The sequence below is a fragment of the Calidris pugnax genome, unplaced genomic scaffold (genome assembly GCF_001431845.1).
Source record: "Calidris pugnax isolate Ruff unplaced genomic scaffold, ASM143184v1 scaffold64, whole genome shotgun sequence".
Classification (NCBI taxonomy): domain Eukaryota; kingdom Metazoa; phylum Chordata; class Aves; order Charadriiformes; family Scolopacidae; genus Calidris; species Calidris pugnax.
Genome location: NW_015090784.1, coordinates 105,620 through 132,380, shown reverse-complemented (window position 1 = coordinate 132,380; position 26,761 = coordinate 105,620). Strand labels below are relative to the sequence as shown.

The 26,761-nt window shown below is 48.6% G+C and overlaps 2 protein-coding genes across 2 annotated transcripts; one reads left to right on the top strand and one right to left on the bottom strand.

Moving 5' to 3' along the window:
* The first annotated feature begins 130 nt into the window (after positions 1-130).
* Positions 131-7,260, top strand: ANKRD1 (ankyrin repeat domain 1 (cardiac muscle)). Its single transcript, XM_014966113.1, has 9 exons — positions 131-227; positions 1,759-1,938; positions 3,203-3,340; positions 3,426-3,533; positions 4,162-4,260; positions 4,723-4,821; positions 4,960-5,058; positions 5,183-5,281; positions 6,376-7,260. Exons 1-9 carry the CDS (start codon positions 201-203, stop codon positions 6,484-6,486), a joined length of 960 nt encoding a protein of 319 aa, XP_014821599.1. The 5' UTR covers positions 131-200; the 3' UTR covers positions 6,487-7,260.
* A 1,316-nt stretch (positions 7,261-8,576) lies between these two features.
* Positions 8,577-25,712, bottom strand: RPP30 (ribonuclease P/MRP 30kDa subunit). The gene is made up of 11 exons (XM_014966126.1): positions 25,592-25,712; positions 24,279-24,334; positions 23,918-23,974; positions 23,370-23,444; positions 22,760-22,831; positions 19,834-19,923; positions 16,863-16,979; positions 11,794-11,823; positions 11,338-11,375; positions 9,925-10,004; positions 8,577-9,031 (listed from the first exon to the last, which is right to left on the bottom strand). Exons 1-11 carry the CDS (start codon positions 25,671-25,673, stop codon positions 8,922-8,924), a joined length of 807 nt encoding a protein of 268 aa, XP_014821612.1. The 5' UTR covers positions 25,674-25,712; the 3' UTR covers positions 8,577-8,921.
* Between the last annotated feature and the right edge of the window lie 1,049 nt (positions 25,713-26,761).

The window sequence follows — 26,761 nt, the reverse complement described above, 5'->3', positions numbered from 1 at the left end:
CTGCCGCCCCCCCCCCCGCCCGGACACCAGATCTGGCTCGTTAACACGTCTGGAATGAGCGCCAGCCCACCTCGGGCCCGGGCTGGCATTCCCAGGTTGGAAGATTATCTCATTCACGGGGGGATATAAGCGGGGCCGGGGCGGGGGGTCCCGCAGAGCAGCCTCAGCCCTTGGGGAACGCAGCCCCCAGCGCAGCAAACATGATGACGATGAACGTGGAGGAGCTGGTAGGTACAACCTTCCTTCATTTACTCCTAACCCCTCTTCTTCCTCCACTGTCCTCCCGGAGACAACATTGTGGATGAAGGCGAGCGGCACCACTGTGCCCTGGCTGCAACCCCCCCAGGTTCTGCTCCACACTCCGATGTTCCTCAGGAGGGGGGCTCACCACGGACACAGCTACAGAGCTGTTGGGATCGTGCACCAGAAGCCAGATCACCAGGAAGAAGAAACCCACCCAAACTTACCTTGTTATCTTTCCTTTGACCTTGATCCTGATTTTGATTCTTTTTAGCAGCTATGAAGTTAATGATCCCCCTCAGTAATTCCAGTGCTGTAAGGGGCTGGGAGGAGGTGTCAATGCACAGAATCCAAACTGTTTTCCAAACCTAAACTAACAGTTTAATAATAATAAGTATTGTTTTCTAATAATAAACTAACAGCTCCCACACCCGCTGCTGTCGATGGCAAAACCAGTCTCTGAAAACTAACATCTAAACTAGACCCCAAGTGACAGGACATCCCACGGCAGAGATCGGGCTAAGAATGCCTGATTTGATCCATAAACTGGGAAAACAGGAAACTGGGATCCAGTAAAACACTGGAGCATCATATAAAACCCCATTTTTCCCCACGAGGGCCAGGTTAAGATGCCACTGCCATAAAACCTGACTAGTTAATGCTGTCTTAAATTCCCTGGCAAGGCCCTGGCAGCTCCTCCAGTGTTAAATCCTCTAACGAGGACAATTTTACAAGGTGACTGAGCGGAAAGGCAGCCCGGGACACACGAATTTACAGAACCCCTCTCAAAATACACAACAGCCTCTACTAACTTTAACGAGTTACGTCTTTGTAGGCACTTAGTGGAGCAGCAGAAGTATTTCCAGCAGCAGAAGTATTTCCAGCAGCTCCCAGGAGCCGTGCTGCTGCACAGCATCCCAGAGCCCCCGCGCAGGAACCACCTCCTGCTGCTGTCCTGAGGGCTACAAACGGGGTAAAACCAGCCTCAGGATTACTCAGCAGCCTCATTTTATCTGCACGGGATGCATTTTGATAAAACTGTAACGTCCCGAGGGAGAAGAAGCCTCTCCTCCCACTGTTCCTGCTCAGTTCCTCTGCTCAACGCTGGCGCGGTGCTCGGGGTGGTTCCTTCACAGCCTCCCAAAGGCTCCCACACGGGCTGGTGGGTGAGGAAACAGGGAAACCCCCAGCAAAAAGAGATGCTCTTCCCAAGAAATCAGCTTTTGTCAGCACAGCAGCCTCTCAGCCCTGGCCCAGCAGGGATTCGGACCATGGGGTGGCCTCATGGATCTTGACCCGCGCCCTGGAGATGCCGAGGTGGGGGCTGCGGGAGATCTGCCTGCGAGAGAGCGCTCCAGCCATTAATTAGTTAATTTGGGCAGGGGCTGCAGGAGGTCAGCACTCTGTCCCTCACAGGAATGACATGTAATTAGCTCCAGGCAGGCTTTGTTCCCAGGGGGTGGCAACTGCAGCCAAGGAACCTAACGTTCTCATACTGGATCCCGTTTGCTTTTACAGGTGACCGGGAAGAAAGGCGATGATAAAGAGATGGGCAGCTTCCTCCCCGAGGACTTCAAAAATGGAGAGTATGAAGCTGCTGTGAAATTAGAGAAGCAGGAGGACCTAAAGACAGTCTCTGAGCACTCCCTGAGCCGAGGAGATCTGGCTTATGAGAAGGAGAAGAAACTCGAAGCAGAGGTAGGCTCTTGGGGTTTGTGCTTGGCTTTTTATCGCCCCATGTGCATGTTCTGCTCCAGCCCTTGGGGTTCTGCCTCTTTCCAAGCGAGAAATACGTGCGTGGTGAGCCAGGAAACCCTTGGGAGATAACACCAATAGTCTAAATTCCATTGAAGGCCATGGCAGCCTGCTGACTCCCGTAGCCTATGGATGGGGGCAGTGACCCCCTCTTATCCCCTGATAACATCTGGGGCTCCCTCCTGCCCAGAGCCCCCCGTGCTGGCTCGCAGTGAGGGGGGAGCAAGCGTAGCCGGTATGACACCTCCAGCTTCCACACTTAATGACTGCCACCAAAAATAGCCAACCCAAGGAAGATGCAAGAGTGCATTTCTGAAGCCTTACCTACCACGAAAATGTTCTTTTTATGAGAACACTGCACTAAGCTTACTAGCACACTTGGGAGAAACAATTACAAATGAAAGTGATGCCTGTCTACAGAAAAGTACCATTTTGCGTTCCTGGAGCATGCCCGTGCTCCCTGTATCCCTAAGAACCGATGGGTTTTCCCCACCAAAATACAGTAGCTGTAATGTTTTAAATTCTTTGGTGAATAAGCAACCAGCTGGCCTAAAAATTTAAAGTGATTTGAGAATGAAAGAGTTTAATTAGCTGGGGGCATAAGACTTTGTTCTGAAAAAAAGGGTGGGAAGGTGAGCCTCAGGAACATTGAAACAAATGCTTCTGACCTTCACCTTCAAGGGAGAGATCATTACTTACTGCAGAGGCTTTTTGAGTTCCTCCAAAACAGGGTCCTAAGAGCCTTTTGGGTTTGTAGTTGATCCCCAGCCCACTCAGCCAACATCATTATTTTCCATTAAGTCAATGATCTACAGCTCAAACCCTGATGGGGATGTTCCTTGTAGTTCCCCAAGATCTAACACTTGCTGACTGACACGCCAGGATTGGTATAAACCTGGCTCTTCACTTAAGGGTCTGTTTTTCATCAAAGAGAATTAATTTACAATAAATCAGGGGCTGCATCGTAAAAGCGGTTGAAGAGAAAACACTTGCTGGAAGTCAGCTACAGCTGACGACATGGAGGATGTGGAATTTCTCACACGCTTAGTAACTGACTCTGATGGCCAATTAGCCCCAGCTGTAATCAAAAAGAAAGCTTATTTCAAAGTTCATCCATTCTGAATGGAATTCAGCTGAGTATTAGCACACCTGTGACTCAGGCAGCTCACACTCAGCTCAAGGTGTGGGCTCCCTTGATCTGTTTCAGCTGAAGAAGAAGAAATTAGAACAGAGATCAAAACTCGAAAACTTGGAGGATCTTGAGAAGATTATTCAGTTGAAGAAGCAGAAAAAATGCAAGAAAGTGAAAGCGCCCGTTGTAAAGGAACCTGAACCAGAAGTTATTGTAAGTGATTTCAAAGCACCTTCTCCTGGGGAGCAGGGCTGGGGGTTTGTGCCACACATTCACACCCTGAGTTTCTCTCCCTCAGACGGGACCAGTGGACGTGCCCACCTTCTTCCGAGCTGCGCTGGAGAACAAGCTGCCAGTAATTGAAAAATACCTGTCAGACAAAGGGGATCCCAACGTCTGCGATAAGGTACAGCCTCCCTTCTTCCTGCAAAGCCTGCTACAGAAGGCAAAAATTAACTTTTACTGCTAGGTTTTGTAGCTTCTATACATTGGGGGGTGGGCAGCAGAAGTGTGGGGGAAGGAAGTAAACATAGGTTTTGTAGCTTCTATACATTGGGGGGGTGGGCAGGGGAAGTGTGGGGGAAGGAAGTAAACGCTGGGAATTTGGTACATTAAGTTTTCTAGTGATAAAGGGGCCACTGCCACCCTTCAAAGTATTATTACAAGAGGATCTTTACATTTGAAAGAAGGCTGTTGGTGCCCAGGAGACCCTGATTTTCTGTAACAGGGGGTCTTCCAAGAAGGCTGTCAGCCCCTCATGCTCTCCAAGGCGTGAGCAGTGTTACCTTGGCTGGGGAACTCGACAGGAGCCCTGTGAAATCCCAAAGCCCCACCACAGATATTTCTTTGAAACGCTGGGGAGGCACCTCTTGGCTCTCAGGATGCTGTTAAAATTTAGCAGATTTCAGGTCTCCAAAGTATTAGCTCAGCAGAAAGTCGGCATTTGCCAACATCCTGGGGAGGCGGGAGAAAAGATTTGGTTATCTCTCTTTGTGCTGTATCTAATACCCAACTTTGGGCTGTTTGAACGGCAGTACAAGCGCACCGCCCTGCACAGGGCATGCTCTGAAGGACATCTAGAGGTGGTGAAAAAACTGGTGGAAGCTGGAGCCCGGCTGGAACAGAAAGACATGGTATGTACCTCAGCTCATGCTCCCTCCGAAAAACCCCTCCTGGTTTCACAGGAGCCCAGAGCAGCAGTTACAGGAGCGCTCCTTGAGGAAGAGGAGTGTTCAGAACGCAAAAGGCATTAAAAAAAATAAATTAACTGGCAAACACCAGCCACATACCTGGCTAAAGAGAACATCTAACTTCACAGAATAGACAAAACGCATCCTCCCCCAGCAGCCCTGCCAACATCTCTGGCTGGGAGAGCAACGTGTGAGGAGTGAGAGACTCCCAGTGCTAAGGAAATTAGGGCAAAGTAAGAAAAGCTGTTACTAGAACAACCCGGTGATCACAATAAAGTGCTTCGGCTTAAATGGAGAGAAAAGGAGTCTGAATTAATTTAGAAATTTGCTCCAAATAGTTTAATATTATTTTTTTAAAAACATAATAACGAATTAAACCCCTACCCTTTGTTTTTCCTGCTGCAGCTGGAATCCACAGCCCTGCACTGGGCCTGCCGGGGGGGCAACCTGGACGTTCTGAAGTTCTTACTGGACAAGGGGATAAACAGAAACGCCAGAGACAAGGTACGTGCTCCTGGGGCTCCGCAGCTTCTTCAAACTCCAGAGGAAAAGCTGACCTCTATCCCAGGTAGATAATTTTTGGTGGCTGTTGAAGCGTTCCGTGCCACTGACATCTTCCTCCTCCTCCCCCAACCCCCTTAGCTGCTGAGCACCCCCCTGCACGTGGCGGTGCGGACGGGGCAGCACGACTGCGGGGAGCACCTCATCGCCTGCGAGGCGGATCTCAACGCCAGGGACAGGGTAAGGACCAACAGCTTCTCACCTCCCCATTGAGCCCCTGCCCTTCCTTGGCCATAAAACCCCCCCCGGTGACACGGCTGGGGCCGGATCGGGGCAGGGCTGAGGCCGTGTGTCTGTCCTGCAGGAAGGAGACACGCCGATGCACGACGCCGTGCGGCTCAACCGCTACAAGATGGTCCGGCTCCTGATCCTGCATGGAGCAGATCTGACTATAAAGAACTGCGTAAGTAATCCCAACAAAAATAAAAAAACCCCAAACCCCCATAATTCAAACTGCTTCAGAGCAAGCTTGCCTTCCCTTGCCCAGGGAGGGGGTGGAGTCCCCGTCCCTGGCTGTGTTGAAGGGCCGTTTAGGCGGCTCAACCGCTACAAGATGGTCCGGCTCCTGATCCTGCACGGAGCAGATCTGACTATAAAGAACTGTGTAAGTAATCCCAACAAAAAAAAAAAACCCCAAAACCGCCATCATTCAAACTGCTTCAGAGCAAGTTTGCCTTCCCTTGCCCAGGGAGGTGGTGGAGTCCCCATCCCTGGCTGTGTTTAAGGGCCGTTTAGATGCAGTGCTGAGGGACATGGTGTAGGGGAGGACTTTGTAGAGTAGGGGAGATGGTTGGACTCGATGATCCCAAGGGTCTCTTCCAACCTAGATGATTCTATGATTCAAGGCTGGGAGAGACAGATTTAATTAGATCTTTTCCGAGTTAATTAAAGCAAAGCTAACAATCATAGAATCTCCCAGGTTGGAAGGGACCTTTGAGATCATCCAGTGCAACCATCAACCCAGCACTAACAAACCCCACCACTAAGCTCAGAGGGAAAGTATACCTTGGGGGAGGTCAGGGAGAAGAGGAAAAACCAGAACTTCTTCTAAAAACAGAAGCCACCACAGAAGGTGCAGCCCCAAAGGCCAAAGAGCTGCTCCCTCAGGCTTTGTCCCCACACAAAAGCTGCTCCTGTTGAATTCAGTGGTGGTTCATAACCTCTTCGAACCAGCACAAACTCTAAGCTGAGTTCTCAGTTAAACAGAAGAGTGGCTTACTGAGGTTTCCTCTAAATGTATTTCTAATCACTTTAAATGAAATCACAAGAAACACCTGCTCTGCCCCCCATGGTATTTGCTAACACAGCTTAGACCTACCGAAAGCCAAGGAGATCTCACCCTGGGTCTGACCAGGGCTGGGACCAGACCTGCAGAGTGAGAGGACCCCGACCCCGTGAGCACAGCAGGGTCTCCCCTCAGGCAGAGGAGGGAAGGATGAAGCACTCCATTCACTGGCCGAAATTAAATCTTGCTTCCTCTGCTGTTTTTTCCACCAGCAAGGGAAAACCCCCATGGACCTTGTTCTTCACTGGCAGAAGGGCACCAAGGAGATATTCAACAGCCTGAAAGACAACTCCTACAAGAGCATCCAGCTAGGCAAGCTCTGAAGAGAGAAACCAAACTGCCCTCTTTTTTGCTGCTTTTAAAATGCTTCTTATGAACCTGGAGGAAAATAGCCCTGAATGTAGTATATTTATTGAAAAATATTTCGGGTACTGGATGATCTGAAGTACCTGCACTGAAAATGGCAAAACAAACGTGCAGATAAGTTATTTTTTAAAGGCAGGCTGAGTGTCAAAATTCCACTGCTTTTCAAACGGCTTTATTTATTACTATTTATTATTTATTTATTTAAAAGGTCATTTTAAATTATTTTCAATATCATTGTAGCTTTTTTAAAGCGAGGATTACATCCTAATGCAATCTTTGCCAACAACGTAAATCCTTTGGCCTTAGACAGCAGCATTTCCAGCCACACTGGCACCTTCCCCCAGCCCTACGTGCCTTTGTCTCTGCCAAATTCTCACTACTGAAATAATACGTTAGAGGAGTGGTGACAGACAGGGGGAAGAGCAGCAGGAGGAGGTGCCCCGAGGGTTTAGAGAAGCAGTTGAACGAAGGGGTTTGGCAATAATGATCAATAAAGAGCTGGAGGGGGGAGCCCCAACCTCCACGGAACCGGGATTCGGATGCAACGATGAGGAAGGTGAGAGGAGAGGGTATCAGGAATGGGAACTTATTTTAAGCCAGACTACTGTGATGTCAGTGCGACTGAAGAATGAAAAAAACCAGATTATGTATATTTGTAAATTTGTACTGCCTTTTCTGTACATTTTGTACTGATCTATTTCAGATTAAATAAAACAGAGTGGTTCTTTTTATTTGCTGGAGTGGATTACGGAGCGGTGAGCACGCACGGCATAATTCTGGCTCTCTTGAAGGAAAGTTCACATCTTGGCCCCTGTGAAATTTTTAACAACTTAAAAAAAAAGCCAGAGCAGCCAGCCCTTGAGCTACCTCCCTGCTGCCGTTAGATAGATGCCATCTCTTACCATTTTGTTAAATGCAAACATGTACACAAGAGCAGAACAACAGCACCTGAGTAACTAGTAAATCAAAGCTACAGTTTTATTGCTGAGATTGCTGTAAAATCTCCGTTTCTCAGCAAGTCAGTACTCACTAGGTGAGCCCAGGAGACAGGTCAGTCACCCAAGCCGAGGGAGATGCCGAGTCCTGCTGGGAAAGGCAGTGCCTCCCCCTGGGCTTTAAGCAGGAGCAATCTCCGCAGAGCCACCAGCAGAGCCACCAGCAGAGCCACCAGCAGAGCCACCAGCAGAGCCACCAGCAGAGCCACCAGCAGAGCCACCAGAGGTCCCATGGCATGGGCACATCCCAGGCTGCATTCAGTTAAAATCCCAGCACCCGGAGTGTGGTCTCCCAACAAAGCACATCACAGGCTCCCACACATGTATGCACTCCAGTGCACATACATATATTTTACATCCCCATACCTATAAAAAAAAAAGAGACTTAAATCATAGAGTCAACAAGTAGAACAAAAACATAAAGGAAAAAATATTTCATTGTGTTGAAAGAAGCCAAAACTGTTGTGACTCCCACCAGCATTATATAGAAGTGGGAGTCTGCCAAGAACTTCACCCATCCTGCTCAGTCCAGTTACCAAGAGCTCAGAGATGACCCACTGCAAGATTTCTGCAAGATCATAGGTGCTATAACTTCACTTCTCAGCTTGTTGTCTGTGCAAACGGAGAACGGGAATACTCACAGTAAAGCTGCCTCAAGAGCATCTTGAGTACAGTAGCTCGCATAATTTTTATATTGGTTTAATCAAAAGAAAAACTTCAGTCAACGTTTGGAAGAGCTCTGAAAACCCTCTGCTGACACTAAACCTGTGTTGATTGGTTTTCTGGCAGCCAGATGAGGTTTGCTGAGGCATTAACAGGCAGGAGGCAGCAAGAGGAACACTGACAGGCACCACCACCAGCCCAGCCCATAAAGAAGGAAATGATGCAGTAAAACCTGTGTGACCCAGAGACCACCCTGGGCAGGGCCATCCAGCCCTTACGCTGCCACTCCTCCCAGCCCACCCCAGGGAAACCTCCCCTCCTGGCTCGTGGCTGGAAGCTGGAGTAGATGTGCTTAAATCTATTGAGAAACTGTAAGAACTAGACTTTGCATTCTTAGAAATATTTTTAATAAAAAAAGGAATGCACTTGTACAACTGAGAGTTTCTGTACGTGATAAACGTTGCGTGGAGTTTGCACTAACTCCAGAAGACCTAAGACAGGGTGAGAGACAGGCTCCTGACCTTGCCCAGAAGTCCAGCATGAGCTCTCATACATGGCGAGCTACGTTCAGCAGACTCATTCCCACAGCCTTCCTTATTTGAGCACCAGAAGAACCACTCTCCTGCAGGCTACATAAGGCAGGAAGGGAGGAACTGGGCTGGCTGGAGGACTGGGGAAGACTCAACACTGGGTAGAGATGGGCTGGAGGCTCCTCTTGACAATGGGTCCAGTTCTCAAGCTTGAGTCTTAGCTTTTTTGCAGGCTGGCAGTGGTGTCTCTTCCTCCTCCACCTTGCGAGGCTTCTTCACTGTGTACACTACCCCACAGGCACTCTTCCGAGTTTCTGGAATACAGAAACAGAAGCTGTAGCACCTCAAAGAAAATGATGCTGATGCATTTAACGCATGCTCATTTCAGGTGTCCGTGCCCCAAAGCACAGTTCAACACATTTCACAGGTGGCCAGTCAGCAGGTAAAGCACCTGCAGGGCTGGGACCTGTGGATACGCTGCCTCATGGAGCGGAGACACTAACGGGAGAAATCTGATGGGAGGTGCAGAATTACAGGAAGCATAAGGGAAAACTGAGTTCTGCAGGGACTGAGGGGCTGCAGACACAAAGCCATGGGAAACCAGGCTTCATCAGTGCTGTAGGCACAGGGTTCTGCAGGGACTGAGGGGCTGCAGACACACAAAACCATTGGAAACCAGGCTTCGTCAGTGCTGCAGGCACAAAAGGACACATTCTTGAAGCATTGTCAAAAGCATTTTTGGATTTCTGATTACTGTTCTTGAAAAAAATATTAAAAATGTATTCACACACCCCAGAACTCTTAAACAGGCTGTGCTGGCACAGCTATATGGGCAGAGCCTGCCCTACACACACCAAGTAACTGGCTTTCAGCAGTCGAGAATAGTTTATTTACAGAACCCTCGGCATAAAATAGCACTGTGTGATGTCATCAAACTCCTCATGTTTTTGCCAAACAACCTAGTGAGCCCAAATCCATTTCAGAACTACTGCTGGGAGGTTCCTTTGCACAATTTGAGGTAGAAGAGATCCTCCACATCTACTCCATTAGCAAAGAGACTCGGCAAGAGTCCTTCTTCATGCACTGGACAAAGGAGCTACAACAGAGTAAGCTGACTTACTCTATTTTGGAAAACATGCATTAATATGAGTTTAGCTTAACAAATGCAAGTGTTACTTGGATGTGTTTGCCTGCTCTGTCCACTCACCTCCATGAAGAATGGTGGCTCTGCAGTTGGTGGACACGGCAGCCTTGGCTTCGCTCTCCGACAGGCCGAAGAGCAAACCTCTGTCACCTTTGCTCAGGATCCAAACACCCAGAAAGGAAGGGACAGAATAGCACAGCCTGTCTGCAGGATAGGTTTGCTTACTCTACAAATAACTGGGAATTAGCAACGCTGTAACTCAAAGTGACATTCTGCATAAGGTTACCCAGAGGCAGGGGACTGTGGCACCCAGTTCTGGCTGCAGCCCTCCTGGAAAGCTGCTGGCAACCTTGCTTTCTTCCACACAAGAAGCTGTACTTTTCAAAAATAAAAATCTCTCAACACAGGAACGTTTTTATCTGCATAAAGAAGTGACCCCAATCAAAAATGTCGGTTTTGGGGAAAAGGGCACTGTGTGACAAAAGCTTTATGCTGAGAAGTTCCCAGTCACCTCAAGCGAGGACAACACCAGATGAGCCATGTTAATTTGGGTTGAGCCCGACTGCCCTTTTGAAGAAGGAAGGAAATGTTGAACAGAAAATCCTTGTGGGCCACACACCCTCCCACACGGTTCTCATGACTCAGAGCACACTCCTCCCCTGGAGGGACAGTCCCAATACCTGCTTGTGGGGCAGGGAGGGGTGAGCAGTAAAAGTGCATCTCAATTTCTAGAAGATGAGGAGAAAAGACACCCTCCTTGGTTTCTCAAGCACAATCACTTATTTGTAACTGAGGACCAGAAAATTCAGAGCAAAAGTAACCAGCACTCAAATAGGAAGTTCTTCTTTCTTAATCTTTTGAAGAAGGAAGGAAATGTTGAGCAGAAAATCCTTGTGGGCCACACACCCTCCCACACGGTTCTCATGACTCAGAGCACACTCCTCCCCTGGAGGGACAGTCCCAATACCTGCTTGTGGGGCAGGGAGGGGTGAGCAGTAAAAGTGCATCTCAATTTCTAGAAGAAGAGGAGAAAAGACACCCTCCTTGGTTTCTCAAGCACAACCACTTATTTGTAACTGAGGACCAGAAAATTCAGAGCAAAAGTAACCAGCACTCAAATAGGAAGTTCTTTCTTAACACAAATATGATTTTATAGCTTCTTCTATCAAAGGTGTGGCACCGTGGAGATCATAAGTAATAGTTTCTGGTTTGGTTCACAGTGTCCATAGGTTTTTATGGCTTTTATTAATTTCTCCACTCACACAGCATCAATACCTATCCCAACAAACCATACCTGCAGCTAAACACAGACGTTACTATTTACAGTGAGTGCTCGAGCCACCCCGTGACCAAGATCTGTTGCTCCTTCACATCCACTCAGGGCCCTGACTCATTGATCAGCAGCCAGCACCACTCTGTAATGCTCAAGGGCTATAAAGGTTGGAAATATTTCAAAACCACTTTGAAAAAGGATACAGATTAGCCACATCGTAAGGCCCTCGGAGTTCTAGAGGCTAAAACAAAACACAGAAGGTTGGAGATGTGCACGCACCCTCTCGCAGGCTGACAGAGGGTGAGCAGGCAGGAAGGCAAGATGAAGTGCTACATAACAGCAAACTGCTGAAGAGGCACTAAGAAATCAAGCAAGTACTACTGTTTTGGAAAACAGAGTCCTCATCCGTGAGAAAACTGTCATGGAAAATACCACAGCAGCGGCAAAAAAAATAAATGCCACCCACCCAACCGAAAAAACACCAACCTAAACCCCACAACACAATTCTTTGGAAAAATGGATTGATTAAAAAAACCCACAAGATGGTAATTATATTTAAAATTACAATTTTTATATGTTGAATATATAATTACAGATGTATTTTTAGCCACAGATAAATCCTCGAGTTGTTCTGACTTCAACAAAAATCTGGGACTTACCCTTTCAGCTGCACTAGATATAACAATGTTCTGGAAAACAAAAGAGAACAAACGTTCATCTGTCAGAGAGCATAAATAAATAAATAAATAAATAATCAGCAAGCAGCAAAGACTTTATGAACATTAGCTAAGTGCAGGCTCACAGCCCAATCAACCATCAGAGTATCTGATGCCCTCAGATGAAGTGAACTCTAGCAGGCTGTGGATCTTAATTTGGGGACACGGATAAACCCAGGTTATGTCCCTGTCCCTGACAGAGAGAGGGGCAGAGGTTCAAGCCCTCCCTTGCAGTCTCACACCTCTGACAGATGTAAGCTGAATAAGTGCTGCACCTTTAGAGGAACAGGCTGAGCAGTATAAATGTCAGAGTGATGGCATTAAGCTGGCACCCATCAGCCTGCTTCTCTCAGAGCAGAGTTTACAGAGACTGTAAGAGCAAAGGAGAAACACAGAGTTGCACACGCTGCATTAAGAAGTGCCCCCTTTAATGACACAAGCTGAAAGAGGCCCCATAAAAATGACAACTCAGCCTGAGCTGAAACAGAAATGGACTTAGAAGAGGAGTCCAGGATCCCCCAGAAGCAGGTTAGACTGTGCCTGCAGACCGTTTGGTGCTGTCTGTGTTGTGGGACACCTCAGTCCTAACCCCAGTACCTATGCTGGCCTCAGTCAACCTCCCACTGGTTGAGGAACCCTTCCTGCAGCTGGGCAGTGGCTGCTGATTCATGCCGTAACACTCACTGCCCTCAGCACTGGCACCCCCATGAGAAACACCAGCCATCCTTCTCCCTTCTCACCCAAAGGCCTTCTACAGAAGAGGTCTGCAACAGCTCAGGGGCTGGCACCCATCACAGCTCAGCTGCCAGCGCTCTGCTGATGCTGAACCTCTGGGGATGCTCACCCAGGGACAGGCTGTTTTGCACTGGTGGAAACTGCAGCAGCAAAGAACTCCTTGCACCTTTTGTGATACTGAATAAAACGCTTTGGGAATTCCTGCCTGAGTGGGCGGGAATGAGAACCACACTGAGGCAGTGAGAGACTTTCCTCTGACGTCAGTCCCACCAACACACCATCCCACCCCCAGTTACCAGCCAGGGGTTTTGGTCCCTCACCACACTGCTCTGCTTGTCCTGCCGCCTCCCCAGCACGGGGGCAAGGCTCTGTGCCCACCTGGGACTCACACAGCACCTAAAGGAGCTGTTTGCACAGAAAAAACTGCACCTTCACGCTGTGCCCAAGGTTTCCTCCAGGAAAGGATGGGACAGACAGCTCTGCCTCAGCATAAAAAGAAAGCCAGAAGGAGAGGCAACACATACATCAAAGTGAGTTAAGAGCACACATCCTGATGGAGCCCGGGACATTTCCTCCTGCGTGGTTCACCTTGGAAATGCCTGTACTATGGACCCCAAGGGTGCTTTTGAGCTTCAGCAGTGCTGACTGCAAAAGTCCGCAGGGAAAAATTCAAGACTCCTGCTCTGAGCTGTAGCATCCCCCAGGCTGGGAGAAGCTCCCAGTGCAGCGTGTGAGCCACCTTGAACCAGCACGGGATCATGGTTCATGGCCATGCCCTGGAGAGATGCCCCACCTGGTTCAAAGGCAACCAGCTCCCAGCCAGGGGATGGGTACGGCGGGAGGAGGAGGCAGGAGCAGACAAGAAAGGCACTGCTAGGGAGCAGAGGCAGGCGGGGGCAAACCCAAGGGAAGGGCTAAAGGGAAGAACTCAAAGGTAAAACACCATCTCCCCAGGTGAACCAGACAGGGAGCAGGCTGCTTCAGGCACAGCACCCACACTCGGTTACCACATCACGGGAGGTGAGGGACTGTGGCTACACACACCTTCTGCCTGGCACAGCAGGCCAGGCCCTCCTCGCCCCCTGCACATCCCAACACGTGTTACGGACTGCTCAACACCAACTGAGGACACTGGAAGCTTCTCTGCCCTACTACAACAGAGGAGGAACAAAAGGGTCCAAAAGCTACTACAAGTTCAGCAACTACAGGTTCAGAAGGCACGAGCTGCAAGCCAGGAGCCAGTGCGAGCAGCCTATGGACCAGCCACCCCACATCTCATTAAAAAAAGGCCTTTACAGTAACTGATGGAGACAAAGTGCCAGCGAGGGCTAATAACCACTCTGCTGGCCCACCAGCTACTGAGTCTGGAGGCAAAAAAAATACAAAGGCAAATGTTAAAGACAAGCTAGCAGTCCTCTCCCAGCTCTTCCAGTGCCTAACAACAACTTGTCTTGCCCAGCTCCCACTGATTTACCTTCCAGGCACAGATGATGCCCTGGACTGACAGATCCAGAAAGAAGGGTGCTGTGCACAGACTGAGTGCCAGAGCACCTCGTGCGCTGTCCGTGATGCCAACTCAACCGATGCTCTCCAAACCTTGCCCAGCTCCCACTGATTTACCTTCCAGCCACAGATGATGCCCTGGACTGACAGTGCACAGACTGACAGTGCACAGACTGACAGTGCACAGACTGACAGTGCACAGAGCACCTCGTACACTGTCCGTGATGCCAACTCAACCAATGCTCTCCAAATTGACGTCAGTCCCACCAACACACCATCCCACCCCCAGTTACCAGCCGGGGGTTTGGCCCCTCACCGCACTGCTCTGCTTGTCCTGCCGCCTCCCCAGCACGGGGGCAAGGCTCTGTGCCCACCTGGGACTCACACAGCACCTAAAGGAGCTGTTTGCACAGAAAAAACTGCACCTTCACGCTGTGCCCAAGGTTTCCTCCAGGAAAGGATGGGACAGACAGCTCTGCCTCAGCATAAAAAGAAAGCCAGAAGGAGAGGCAACACATACATCAAAGTGAGTTAAGAGCACACATCCTGATGGAGCCCGGGACATTGCTTCCTGCCTGGTTCACCTTGGAAATGCCTGCACTATGGATCCCAGGGGTGCTTTTGAGCTTCAGCAGTGCTGACTGCAAAAGTCCGCAGGGAAAAATTCAAGACTCCTGCTCTGAGCTGTAGCATCCCCCAGGCTGGGAGAAGCTCCCAGCACAACCATAGCATCCCCCAGGCTGGGAGAAGCTCCCAGTGCAGCGTGTGAGCCACCTTGAACCAGCACGGGATCATGGTTCATGGCCATGCCCTGGAGAGATGCCCCACCTGGTTCAAAGGCAACCAGCTCCCAGCCAGGGGATGGGTACGGCGGGGGGAGGAGGCAGGAGCAGACAAGAAAGGCACTGCTAGGGAGCAGAGGCAGGCGAGGGCAAACCCAAGGGAAGGGCTAAAGGGAAGAACTCAAAGGCAAAACACCATCTCCCCAGGTGAAGCAGACAGGGAGCAGACTGCTTCAGGCACAGCACCCACACTCAGTTACCACATCATGAGAGGTGAGGGACTGTGGCTACACACACCTTCTGCCTGGCACAGCAGGCCAGGCCCTCCTCGCCCCCTGCACATCCCAACACGTGTTACGGACTGCTCAACACCAACTGAGGACACTGGAAGCTTCTCTGCCCTACTACAACAGAGGAGGAACAAAAGGGTCCAAAAGCTACTACAAGTTCAGCAACTACAGGTTCAGAAGGCACGAGCTGCAAGCCAGGAGCCAGTGCGAGCAGCCTATGGACCAGCCACCCCACATCTCATTAAAAAAAGGCCTTTACAGTAACTGATGGAGACCAGTGAGGGCTAATAACCCCCTCTGCTGGCCCACCAGCTACTGAGTCTGGAGGCAAAAAAAAAAAAAATAAAGGCAAATGTTAAAGACAAGCTAGCAGTCCTCTCCCAGCTCTTCCAGTGCCTAACAACAACTTGTCTTGCCCAGCTCCCACTGATTTACCTTCCAGCCACAGATGATGCCCTGGACTGACAGTGCACAGACTGACAGTGCACAGACTGACAGTGCACAGACTGACAGTGCACAGAGCACCTCGTACACTGTCCGTGATGCCAACTCAACCAATGCTCTCCAAATCAACAACCACAGGAGAATGACACCTTCAACTTCCCAGAGGAAAGAGGGGCACTGACACAAAGCATTCCCAAAGGAAAGGGGCTCTGTGTGTATGTACCTCACCTCCAAGCCCGTATTTTGTGCTATCAGCTCCCAGACCTGGGCTTCTCAGGAAAGGCCATGCAATACTCACTTCCTTCTGTTTCTCTAAGGGAATTTATCTGTTTGACCCACTCTGCTGTTGTATAAAATAGGCTGTCACGTCTGAAGGGAACTGAGGTAAATGACAGATCTGCTTTTAATTGGCCTTCCAAGCTGCATTTCCCACTTCAGACTAGATCTTCAGGGTAATCCCAATATTGGCATCTCTGGACTAGCTCAGTGCTGAGAAGGCCTTTTCCAATAAAGGTGGTGGGAGATACAATCTCTTTCAACTCGGATATGTATTAGGATATGGTTCCCTCTTAAAAAAACAGAAACCCACAACATGGCCTGAGAGGACCCAGCATGACAGGCAGCTCAGCCTGGCAGCTTGGGAGGAGGTGAGGCATGAGAGCAATGGGCTACAGGCATCTCAGCTGCAAGTGTTACTTCTTCCTCGCCTCTGAAACCCAAGGAAGAAGGCAGTGGATCTGACTGCAGCAAAATCCCTGGCTGGCAGCCAGCCAGCTGTTGGTCTGATTTCTACACTCTGAATTTACTAACTGTGTAACAGAATAAGATTTCTACTTTTTTCTTATGGTTTTCTACTCTCACATTTGAGGTATACCACCAAAAAAGAGCTTTTAGTCAATCTAAAATCTCCATTTCATATTTCTAAGAGATGCTTGGACCCCAATTGTAGAGCAAACCTTAGATCTCTGGCACTTCCACCCTCCTCTCCCCCTTTTGTTTTGGGTATTGCATACAATTATAACAGATAGATTGTTCTGAAAAAAGAATCTAACAGTTTGACAACTGAAGAAGAAAGCACACAGTGGAGCATGGCTGGAAGTATCTGGAGCTAGAATAATTGTGTCCTGGTATTAACAGGCAAAGATTCAGTCACAGCTTCAGAAACTGCAGCAACAAACTCATTTAAAATGGCTCAGCCTGTACAACTCCAGAAGAATTTGAACTGAATTAATTAGCTGCTTGCACTTTGAGAGCTTACCTTTCCTTTGCAGATCTGCATCAGGCTGATCGCATTTGAAATTGTGTATCTTCTCATTGTGGAGTCTTTGATGGCAGGCGAGTAAAGAAGTTCAAAGTAAATGCCTCGATCTATTGCCTTCACATGAAAGAGAGTGATCAAAAATCAAAAGGAGAGAGGCATAACAATCTAACAACTGCTGTCTATTATTGATGTTGCTTGTTCTCAGTTTAACTGTGTCATATATGAAAAAATTAAGGCGGAATTGTTCTAGCAAGAACACAACATAGCATGAAAGAGGTGGAGGGGAAGGTTTCACACCAGATGTGTGTTCTTGAATCTTGGGATGAGAGATAAATGAGGTTTAGCAAACAAAGAAATACCAGCCGCTTATTAGCTGTAATTGGCTTTCCACCGTCCCAGAGCTGAGGAGACAGGTAACCACTGTCATAAACAAGTCTTGAAATGTTGAGCACCCTCCTCCTCTAGCCCCACAGCCTGCTGTGAGGAAGACACCACTTCCCACAGGAGCCCCGTTTTGCAGCTGAGGAATCTGTCCTTGCACAAAAGCAGCAATGAGGTCCCTTTGCTCCCGTCTCACAGCATACGCTGGGATTTGTGACAACATGAAGTAACAGTGAGTCACAGGAGAGGTTCCAAACAGTAATACTATATTTTCAGCTGCTTTAAAATCCTTTGCTGTCAAAGTGCCTCACCAAAAGCCTAGTATTCTTGTTTTCACAAACACCCAGAGAAAGGTCAAGGAACTCTCTACAGAACACAGTGAGCTAGTGATAACGACCCAATTCAAAGCTAGGAGTCCGTTGGCCCCTGGCCTATGCTAAATTTGCCTGAAATGTTAGTCTAAGCTTTACACTCATCTTGTTAAAATATGCTGCAATGTCAATACTGTAAGAGAGTCTAGTAAGTGAATACGGATGGAATGAATCCAGCTCCCATGCCTGCAAGCACAACAGAAGCTATGTACACAGCTGACATCCCAGAAGGCTGTGCCACCACACAGAGAGACCCGGACAGGCTGGAGAGCTGGGCAGAGAGAAACCTGATGACATATAACACGGGCAAGTGCAGGGTGCTGCACCTGGGGAGAAATAACCCCCTGCACCAGGACAGGTTGGGGGTGACCTGCTGGAAAGCAGCTCTGAGGAGAAAGACCTGGGAGTTCCTGTGGACAACAGGATGCCCATGAGCCAGCAATGGGCCCTTGTGGCCAACAAGGCCAATGGCATCCTGGGGGGCATCAAGAAGAGAGTGGCCAGCAGGTCATCCTGCCCCTCTGCCCTGGGGAGGCCCCATCTGGAGCACTGGGACCAGGTTACCAGCCAGGGGTTTTGGTCCCTCACCACACTGCTCTGCTTGTCCTGCCGCCTCCCCAGCACGGGGGCAAGGCTCTGTGCCCACCTGGGACTCACACAGCACCTAAAGGAGCTGTTTGCACAGAAAAAACTGCACCTTCACGCTGTGCCCAAGGTTTCCTCCAGGAAAGGATGGGACAGACAGCTCTGCCTCAGCATAAAAAGAAAGCCAGAAGGAGAGGCAACACATACATCAAAGTGAGTTAAGAGGTGGCAGAGCCCTGGAAGAGGCTGCCCAGAGAGGTGGTGGAGTCTCCTTCTCTGGAGACATTCAAAACCTGCCTGGACAATTTGCTGTGCAACCTGCTCTGGGTGGACCCACTCTGGCAAGGGGGTTGGACTAGAGGTCCCTTCCAACCCCATATGATTCTATGATCAAGTGTTTGCAAGTGTCGGGCCAGCTCTGTGTGAAACAAGAAGAGAAGCCTGAATTTATCAAAACCAAACCAGGTGATGGCAATGCACCAGTCCCCAGCCAAGCAGATTTTTCACCTCTTCCCCAGCGCTTCAGCTGCCTGCCAATCTGTCTGTCTGGCACCACAACAACCACAACCACCTGCCTGAGGATGCACCAAACCCGTCCAACAGACAGGCTACTGCGAAGCCAGGAGTGTGGAGGCTGAGAAGCAGCTCTTAAGGAAGACATCTCCAAACACAGGGCTCCAAGAGCCACTCACCTCCTCACCTGGGTCAGCTGCTGGAGTTTCAGGCAGCTAGGGTACCTCCACACAACATTTCATACAAAACTGTTATTCAAAATGGAATGTTGAAATACCCAGTCTATAGTAAATTCCAAAGTATTACTTTCGTTCTGTTTCATGATTAATTCTACTTGATTTTAATTTTTATTCTAGGTCAAACTTTATGCAGAAGACAAAGTAGGATTTCTACCCAATTCCAAATTTAAGTTTTTAAGCACTAAGGGCCACATCAGCCAAGAATGCCCATGTGGAATGAACCTTGACGTATACTCAGAAAAAAAAACTAGCTCACCTAAGAGCATGTTCAGATGAAGCTTTCTGGCAAACCACCACCAGCAGGCAGAATTGTGTTAACAAAACATCTGATCCACGCTGATAGCCACCTTGTGTCCCACAGCAGGTATCTAGCAGGTCCACATTTGGTTCATTTACCAAGACATTCCTTTGTCTAAGTATGGATTCAGTACAGTTGTCCTCCAAATAACTGGCAGTACATCCTTCTCCCAAATTAACGCTGTCATTCCTATTCTCCTGCCTTTTAAACCACAGGGCTGTTTATCTGTTCTGACACAGCTGTACTGCTCCTGGTTTGGGAGGCAGCTTAGTCAGCAACCACACCATGTCTCACTGCTTCACACAGCAGTGGCCTTAAGGCTCTCTTTTCGTTCCTTGGGAACCCCACTTCTGCCTTCGTAAGTGGGGGACAGGAAGGAGAAAGAACAGGCATCACTGTGTATGAAATGCTGCAGTGGAGGCCTTGAAGTGAAGGACTCTGGAACAACACTATACATTATGCAAGAAAATAAAAGAACGACGTGGATGGGAATGGTGGGAGGGAAATGGTAGGGAATTCAGCTCAGACTGACATTAAATACAGAATTTAACAGCAAGGAAACAATTTAGATGTAAATTTACCATATTCACAGGGGGCCTTCGGAAGTAGAATGGCAGCTTTTCTGTTACATTTATGCATACCAGATCCACATCTAGAGTTGTGCAAGCGATCTGCAGCAAAGAAAGAGGAACAGATTATTAGATATGCCAGAAAATGCATAACCAACTTCAGGCGCACTGATATTCTCCTTCATTTCTTAATGCAGGATACATCTCCCCAGGGTGAGGTCAGTTTTAAAATGAAGAGGCACTAAGCCTTGCGGGTACACCAATAAAACAGCAGGGCTACAGGTGCACAGCTTGAGCCCTGTTTTGGGCTTAAAACCCAAGCCTTCCCTCACTCACAGAACTGCTTTCCCAATAAAATAATGACCAACCCAAAGGAAGACTCACTGCTTTGTTCTTATCTAACACAGGACAGGCAGAAGCAATGGTGGCTTTTGGCAAATGAACTCACAGCTAATGAAGGACAATCCTTGCCTACAAAGACAACAGACCAGAAGCTGCCTCTTACCCCATCACTCTCCGATTCCAGTGTAGCAACTGTTTGTTCTACAGATTAAGTATTTTTTACCAGAAACCACCAACTACTGAAAAAGCAGCAGAATGTTTGTGACTGGTGGTGCCCCATGCCCAGGATCCACAGGGCCTCACTTTCCTGGCTGGGTGGGGAACACGTAGCCCCCTTCTTGAAAGCCCCATCTCTGAAATAGTCTCAGGATGGTACTGGAGGTCAGGGTTTAAAAGCTTAGCTTTGAACACACACCACAGTTTACAGCCTATATTAAAAGAGGGAAGGAATGAACAAAGGGTCGAGAATCTTCACGGATGTAGAGAAAACTAAGTGCACATAAAAGGAACCATGATTTACATATAATCTTAGGCACACAAGAGAAGTAGGAATTATGTATGCCTAGCCTGTAAGGGTGATTACACAGGGCCAGGTTACTGTCTGTAAGCAGAGTTGTAACAAAGAAGATAAAAGGGGCTGAAGATGATGAAAAGGAATTTTCTACACGCAGGGGAACTCTCTGCTTTCAGAAACCTGCCAGCAACTGCTCCAAATACACCTGGGCCGGGCGCCAGCCATTCATCCCTCCACGCTGGCAGGAAGGTGGTGGGGGTGGCAGGGAGTCCCCGGGCTGGGCTGGGGGATTGCCAGCGCAGGGCCAGCTATTGCTTTGCAAACTAGCCTTCCACCAGTTTGTTCCCAGGAAATTTGGGTGGAAATGAGAGCAGAGGCCCTGTTTCTTAGCTGCTGAAAGCACTCCCTCCTAGACAAGAGAGCCACAGCACACATGCAGGGAGCTGAAAGATCCACTAAAGATCCACAAGCGTTTTGAGATTAAAAAGTCTCTATCTGGAGAACTTCATCTTTGTGCCCTACCTGTACCGCAGCACACATGCAGGGAGCTGAAAGATCCACCAAAGATCCACAAGGGTTTTGAGGTTAAAAAGTCTCTACCAGGCCATCCGGAGAACTTCATCTTCATGCCCTACCTGTACCAACTGTTAGGCAGGACACAGTTGGAATCTATTGCATCCAATTAGGTTTGAATGTGTAAGTTTAGCCCTACTATAGCCAGTTTTAATCCTTCTCACATGGAGTACAAACTCCCATCTAGACAGAGGTGACTGATGGGGACACACACAGAGCAAATGGCTCCAAATCATCTCCTAGAAAAGACATCAGTGAGGCCACAGGAAATGCAGAAAGGGAAAGCTGAAAGTGAAGGAAAGCAAGAATACACGTCAAACATGCAAGTTGTCCTATGTAATGAGAAAACAAGAAATGGCTCCAAATCATCTCCTAGAAAAGACGTCAATGAGGCCACAGGAAATGCAGGAAGAGAGAAAGCTGAAAATGAAGGAGAGCAAGAATACACATCAAACATGCAAGTTGTCCTATGTGATGAGAAAACAAACCTTCCTAATCAGCTCCAGAAACACCAGAAAACTCTTTTCCATTTTGCAAATTCAGCACAGTGGGAAAGGGAGCCACTCAAATGCCAGGATATCTACAGGATTCTGGTGACAAGAACATTTCAGAAAACACCACCATGGAAAAACAAATTTCAGAGCCATACTTCTGCACAAGGAGGAATTCCTGCAGTGCAGGGAAAGTTGGAGAGGAGATTTCTTCAAACACTCTGATGTCCAGCCTGGCTTTGGCTGCTGGACAAGTCACACAGGCAGGCAAGTTAAGGTTACCCTGCCTGCTGAAAGGATCTGAACTGCAAAAGCTTCATACAGAAAATGATGTGCGGCAGTCGCACAGCCGGGTGCTTGCCTGGCCACACTGCAGGCAAGAGCCCCATCTGCTGGGAGACTCCAGACAGCCAGAGAGAAATTCTCCACTGCTTGGATGGCCCAAACAAAGCTATTCCTAAAACATTTGCCAACAAAAAAAAATGAAATTTGGCTTTGTGCTCAGACTTATATAAGCAAGTTTTTGTAGGTACTGGTGATCTGCTAATTGCTTACAAACAGCAGGCAGAACCAACTAATATGATTAAAACAGAATTCATAAAAAGCAGAGGTTTAGAAAGTTACAGGCACCAGACTGTTTTATACTGACAAGCTCTCTTTGAAGGTAAGTTCTGACACTCCTCCAAAGAGATTCCCATTTGCTTTTGGTGTCCCTGTGCCGCCTTCCCGCTGCTTTACCCCGCGCCGGCTTGCTGCCTGCCAGGGCTGACTGAGACGGAGCCAGCCCACCCACTCTGCCAGCTCAGAGTTAAAGTTACCATTTATGAGCTTGAAACAGGTCAGACATCACAATTTGGGGTTTCGTAAGAAAAACGTGACAAAAAGATGATTTGCTTCCAGATGCTCCGCTCCATGAGACCATTCACATCAGCTGTTACCAAATACTTGAGAACAGTTTAATTAAAAACACAAGAGATGGAGATAACAAATACCTATCATCCAATAATGATTTACTTACATGGAACAACTTCTCAGTCTTCGGAAATACTGCTATGATGTCATATAACCTTATATTTGCTGACGTTGATCTCTACAAAAGGAGGAAACAATTACTACCTTGAATTCTGGCAGACGCCAGAGCTATGCACAATGATTATGACCAAAATAATGAGGAGAAAATCCCTCTTCCACTTTCAGGTACTAATAATCATCCAGTTACACAGTGGGTCTCCGCTGTGAGCCATACTGTGAAGTCACTAATTTGGGGCTTGTCCCACCCACCACATAAGGCACTTATACCTTTTGCTTCAATCACATTGCATTAAACATAAACAGACACAGGGCTTGCTCATGGCCTTTGAGTTTACGCATGGAAGTCCAGAAATCAAAGAAAAGAACTGAGGAACAGAATTGTTGTCCCATATTGACAAACGATCAAGGGAAGCCATACCCAGCCTTGTAAGTCTGCTTACCTTCGTGGTCACATTTGCTAAAGACACAATCAGAGAAATCACTGCTGTGTGTCCCATAAAATCCACAAAGTTCTCCCCCATACAATTTCCAAAGTTTCTTTCGTTCGTTGAGAAAACAAAATAAAATTGGAAAATTAATATACTGAATATACTTACCAAGAGATTACAGTGGGAAGGATCAGAAACAACAAGTGTTAGCCTGGTTAAGACTTTAATCCTTTTAGATGTTCCCTACAAAAAAGAAATAATACAAAAGACTTAAAAAGCTTCAAAGCAAAAATCTGCTGTGACTTTCATGCTGTCCACTAGAAAAAGAAAACAGTGCCTTGTTCATATTCTTGCCTACACTAATTGTCTAAAGTCTGTAGTTACACTTTCCTATTTTATATTGATCTGATTGATATTATACCTGCCCTTTAGAAAGAATGACTTTGTTTTTGTGAGGAAGGGTCAACAGAAACAAGAAAGAAAGAAATAAAGAGGAAAAAAGTAAGTTTCTTTGATAATTTCTAAAATAATGAATAGAGCCTACTCAAACATGACTATATCGTTCTTCCAATGCTGGGAGTTTTAACAATCAAGCAATGGACAATTTCCTCTTTTTCAATTAACACATTATACGCAAAATCACACATACAAACATACCAAGGTAAAAAAATGTAACTCAGAGTAACAATACAGAGATGGAGTGTAACTAGACATACTTGTACAATAGGCAAAGATGGAAACAACTCTGAAGGAGACACTGGCTTGACGATTTCCTTAAAAGAGAACAAAACAAAATTATTCAAAATGTCATATGTTAAGTTTACAATGTAAACAAAAGTTGTATTCCAGCCCTAAAACGAAATTTGCCACGCTAACTAAACTATTTCCCAGGGACAATGCACAGACCATATTAAAAGTTAGCTCTCAGGCAATCATACTGAATTATAAAATGGGAGTTCTGCTGCAAATGCAGACACTTGCACTTGTGTCTAGATGTGCATTCTGCAGATAAAGCTGCCTGGGAATATGGAATAAGACATGTAGGTTTACAAGAGAAATAACACCAACAAAAGTTACCTGTTTCTTTTCTTTAAAATCGATGATATGATTAAGAGCAACTGCAGAATATCCCACTGAAAAAGTAAACACATAGCAAGAATACCTTGTGTAATGGAAATAAAGCCAAACAGAAACCTGTTAAACACTCATCACTTAAAAGTATGCAAACATTTATTGATTTTGAGATTTACCTTTCACATTATTTTTTTCCTGAAGATTAATTCACCCCAAAGTGCCTTAAAATAAAAAATAAATCTGTTTACCTTTTAACACACCCCAGCCCTGACAACACTTTCTCAATGCAGAGCTTTATGCACATGAATATTTGAGGCTGGAGTCCCCAAAGATTTTGGCCCAGTTTGGTCCTGTTGATGACTTTCTTTAGTGAAAATGGCTAAGGACATTCAGGATAGTTGTTAAACTGCAGACAATGCAGAGGTACAGCTATCAGAGGCAGCAAGGCGAGCACTCAAAATGATGCTGACCAAAAGGCCTTGTTCAGCAGCGATTAGGAGAAGATGGTACATTGGCAAAAGGCAAATCACCCCCCAAACACTGGATAGGCTGCACAAGAGTCTGCAGAAAAGAGATTTAAACCACAAGAAACTGCAGGGGGGAAGAATATCTCCTGGCTGGGAAAAAACCCAACTGCCAGGCAGGGATAATAATATTCCAATATCTGCAGGGAGCCTACAGGAGAGCTGGGGAGGGACGCTTTGTCAGGAAGTGCAGTGACAGGACACGGGGTAACAGTTTTAAATTGGAAGAGGGGAGATTTAGATTAGATACCAGAAAGAAATTCTTTGCTGTGAGGGTGGTGAGAGCCTGGCCCAGGTTGCCCAGAGAAGCTGTGGCTGCCCCATCCCTGGAGGGGTTCAAGGCCAGGTTGGAGGGGGCTTGGAGCAACCTGGGCTGGTGGGAGGTGTCCCTGCCCAGGGCAGGGGGTTGGAGCTTGATAATCTCTAAGGTTCCTTCCAATTCTGCCCATTCTATGATAAAGAGGCAGCGACAGAGCCCACAAGGCCCAGGAGGAGCTCTCCTTGCGGCTCCGCACCGGGACCACCGGTCCGAAACCCCGCGCTGCGGAGGGGGCGAGGGGAAAGACCACCCGCCAGGGAAGGAGACGGCGGGTTTAGACCCCAGGGAAGGAATCCCCAGCCCAGAGACTCCGGCCGCCCTCACACCGCCCCGGCGGAGCTGCCGCCCTCCCTCCCTCCCTCCCGGGCCCAGCCCTCCCCGGCTCGGGCCCGCCGCCTCCACACGGCAGCCCAGGCCCCGGGCCAGGCCCCGCCGCCCTCCCCGCTCCCGCCGTGCCCGGGGCGGTGACTCACGGTGCGCTGCGGCCTCCAGCAGGCTCTGCAGGGACTTCTTGTCCAGCCCCTGCGGGAGGTTGAGGTCGGCGAAGCCGGCCATGCTGTGCGCGGCGGCGGGGCGGGCCGCAGCCGGGCCCGGCACCCGGTACCGCCCCCCGCGGCCCAGGGCAGCCTGGGGGTTGTAGTCCCCTCCGGCCGGGTGTCAGCCCGCGGTGGCAAACCAAGAGGGTGTTTCACATCGTGGCAGACACCCTGCCATCGGAGGGGCTCCAGCAAAGGGCTACGACCCGCCGTAGAAGGCTGTGTGGTGAACGGCCCCCATCTCAGGCGGGGCTCTGGGAGAGACCAGACCTGGCGCTGAGGGAGGTTAAATCTGGCGCTGAGGGAGGTTAAATCTGGTGCTGAGGGAGACCACACCTGGCTCTGATGGAGGTTGAATCTGGCTGTGAGAGATATCAGACCCAGCTGTGAGGGAGATCAGACCCAGTTGTAAAGCAGATCAGACCCAGCTGTGAGGGAGGTCAAACCTGGCTCTGATGGCGTTGAACCTGGCTCTGATGGAGGTTGAACCCGACTGTGAGGCGACACCAGACCTGGATCTGATGGAGGTTAAGCCTGGCTTTGAGAGAGGTTGAACCCGACTGTGAGGGAGACCAGACCTGGCTGTGAGGGGGCTTAAACCTGGCTGTCCAGGAGACCACAACTGGCTCTGATGGAGGTTGAGCCTGGCTGTGAGGGAGATCAGACGTGCCTCTGATGGAGGCTGAACCTCTGATGGAGGTCAGACCTAGCTCTGAGGGAGGTTAAACCTGACTGTGAGGAAGATCAGACCTGGCTGTGAGGGAGGTTAAATCTGACTGTCAGGGAGATCACAACTGGCTGTGAGGGAGGTTCAGCCTGGCTCTGAAGGAGCCCAGACCCGGCTCTGATGGAGGCTGAACCTGGCTGTGGCGGAGGCCGGACCTGCTGTGAGGGAGCCCGGGCCCGGTCGGTGCCCCCTGCCCGCCGCCGCGGAGCCGGCCCCGGCAGCCGCTCTCCTGCAGCCCCGCCCGGTACCAGCAGGGGGAGCAGGAGCCCCGCTCGGCTCGGGTGCTGCCGGCCAAAGGGGCGCCGGCCGAACACCACCAATAAATAAATAAACAAATTAAACACTTTCTAGTTATTGAAAGGTCTTCTCTTTCCCATGAT

Bases quoted from the DNA above. Each gene is read 5' to 3' on its own strand.
- RPP30 (XM_014966126.1), bottom strand. From the start codon at position 25,673: ATGGCCGGCTTCGCCGACCTCAACCTCCCGCAGGGGCTGGACAAGAAG. The intron at 16,980-19,833 runs GTAAATTTACAT...TTTCATGTGAAG, and splicing joins GAAGGCCCCCTGTGAATATG to GCAATAGATCGAGGCATTTA. The intron at 10,005-11,337 runs GTATCCTTTTTC...CAAAGGTGACAG, and splicing joins CCTTACGATGTGGCTAATCT to AGGTTTGCTCTTCGGCCTGT.
- ANKRD1 (XM_014966113.1), top strand. From the start codon at position 201: ATGATGACGATGAACGTGGAGGAGCTG. The intron at 228-1,758 runs GTAGGTACAACC...TTGCTTTTACAG, and splicing joins CGATGAACGTGGAGGAGCTG to GTGACCGGGAAGAAAGGCGA. The intron at 1,939-3,202 runs GTAGGCTCTTGG...GATCTGTTTCAG, and splicing joins AGAAGAAACTCGAAGCAGAG to CTGAAGAAGAAGAAATTAGA.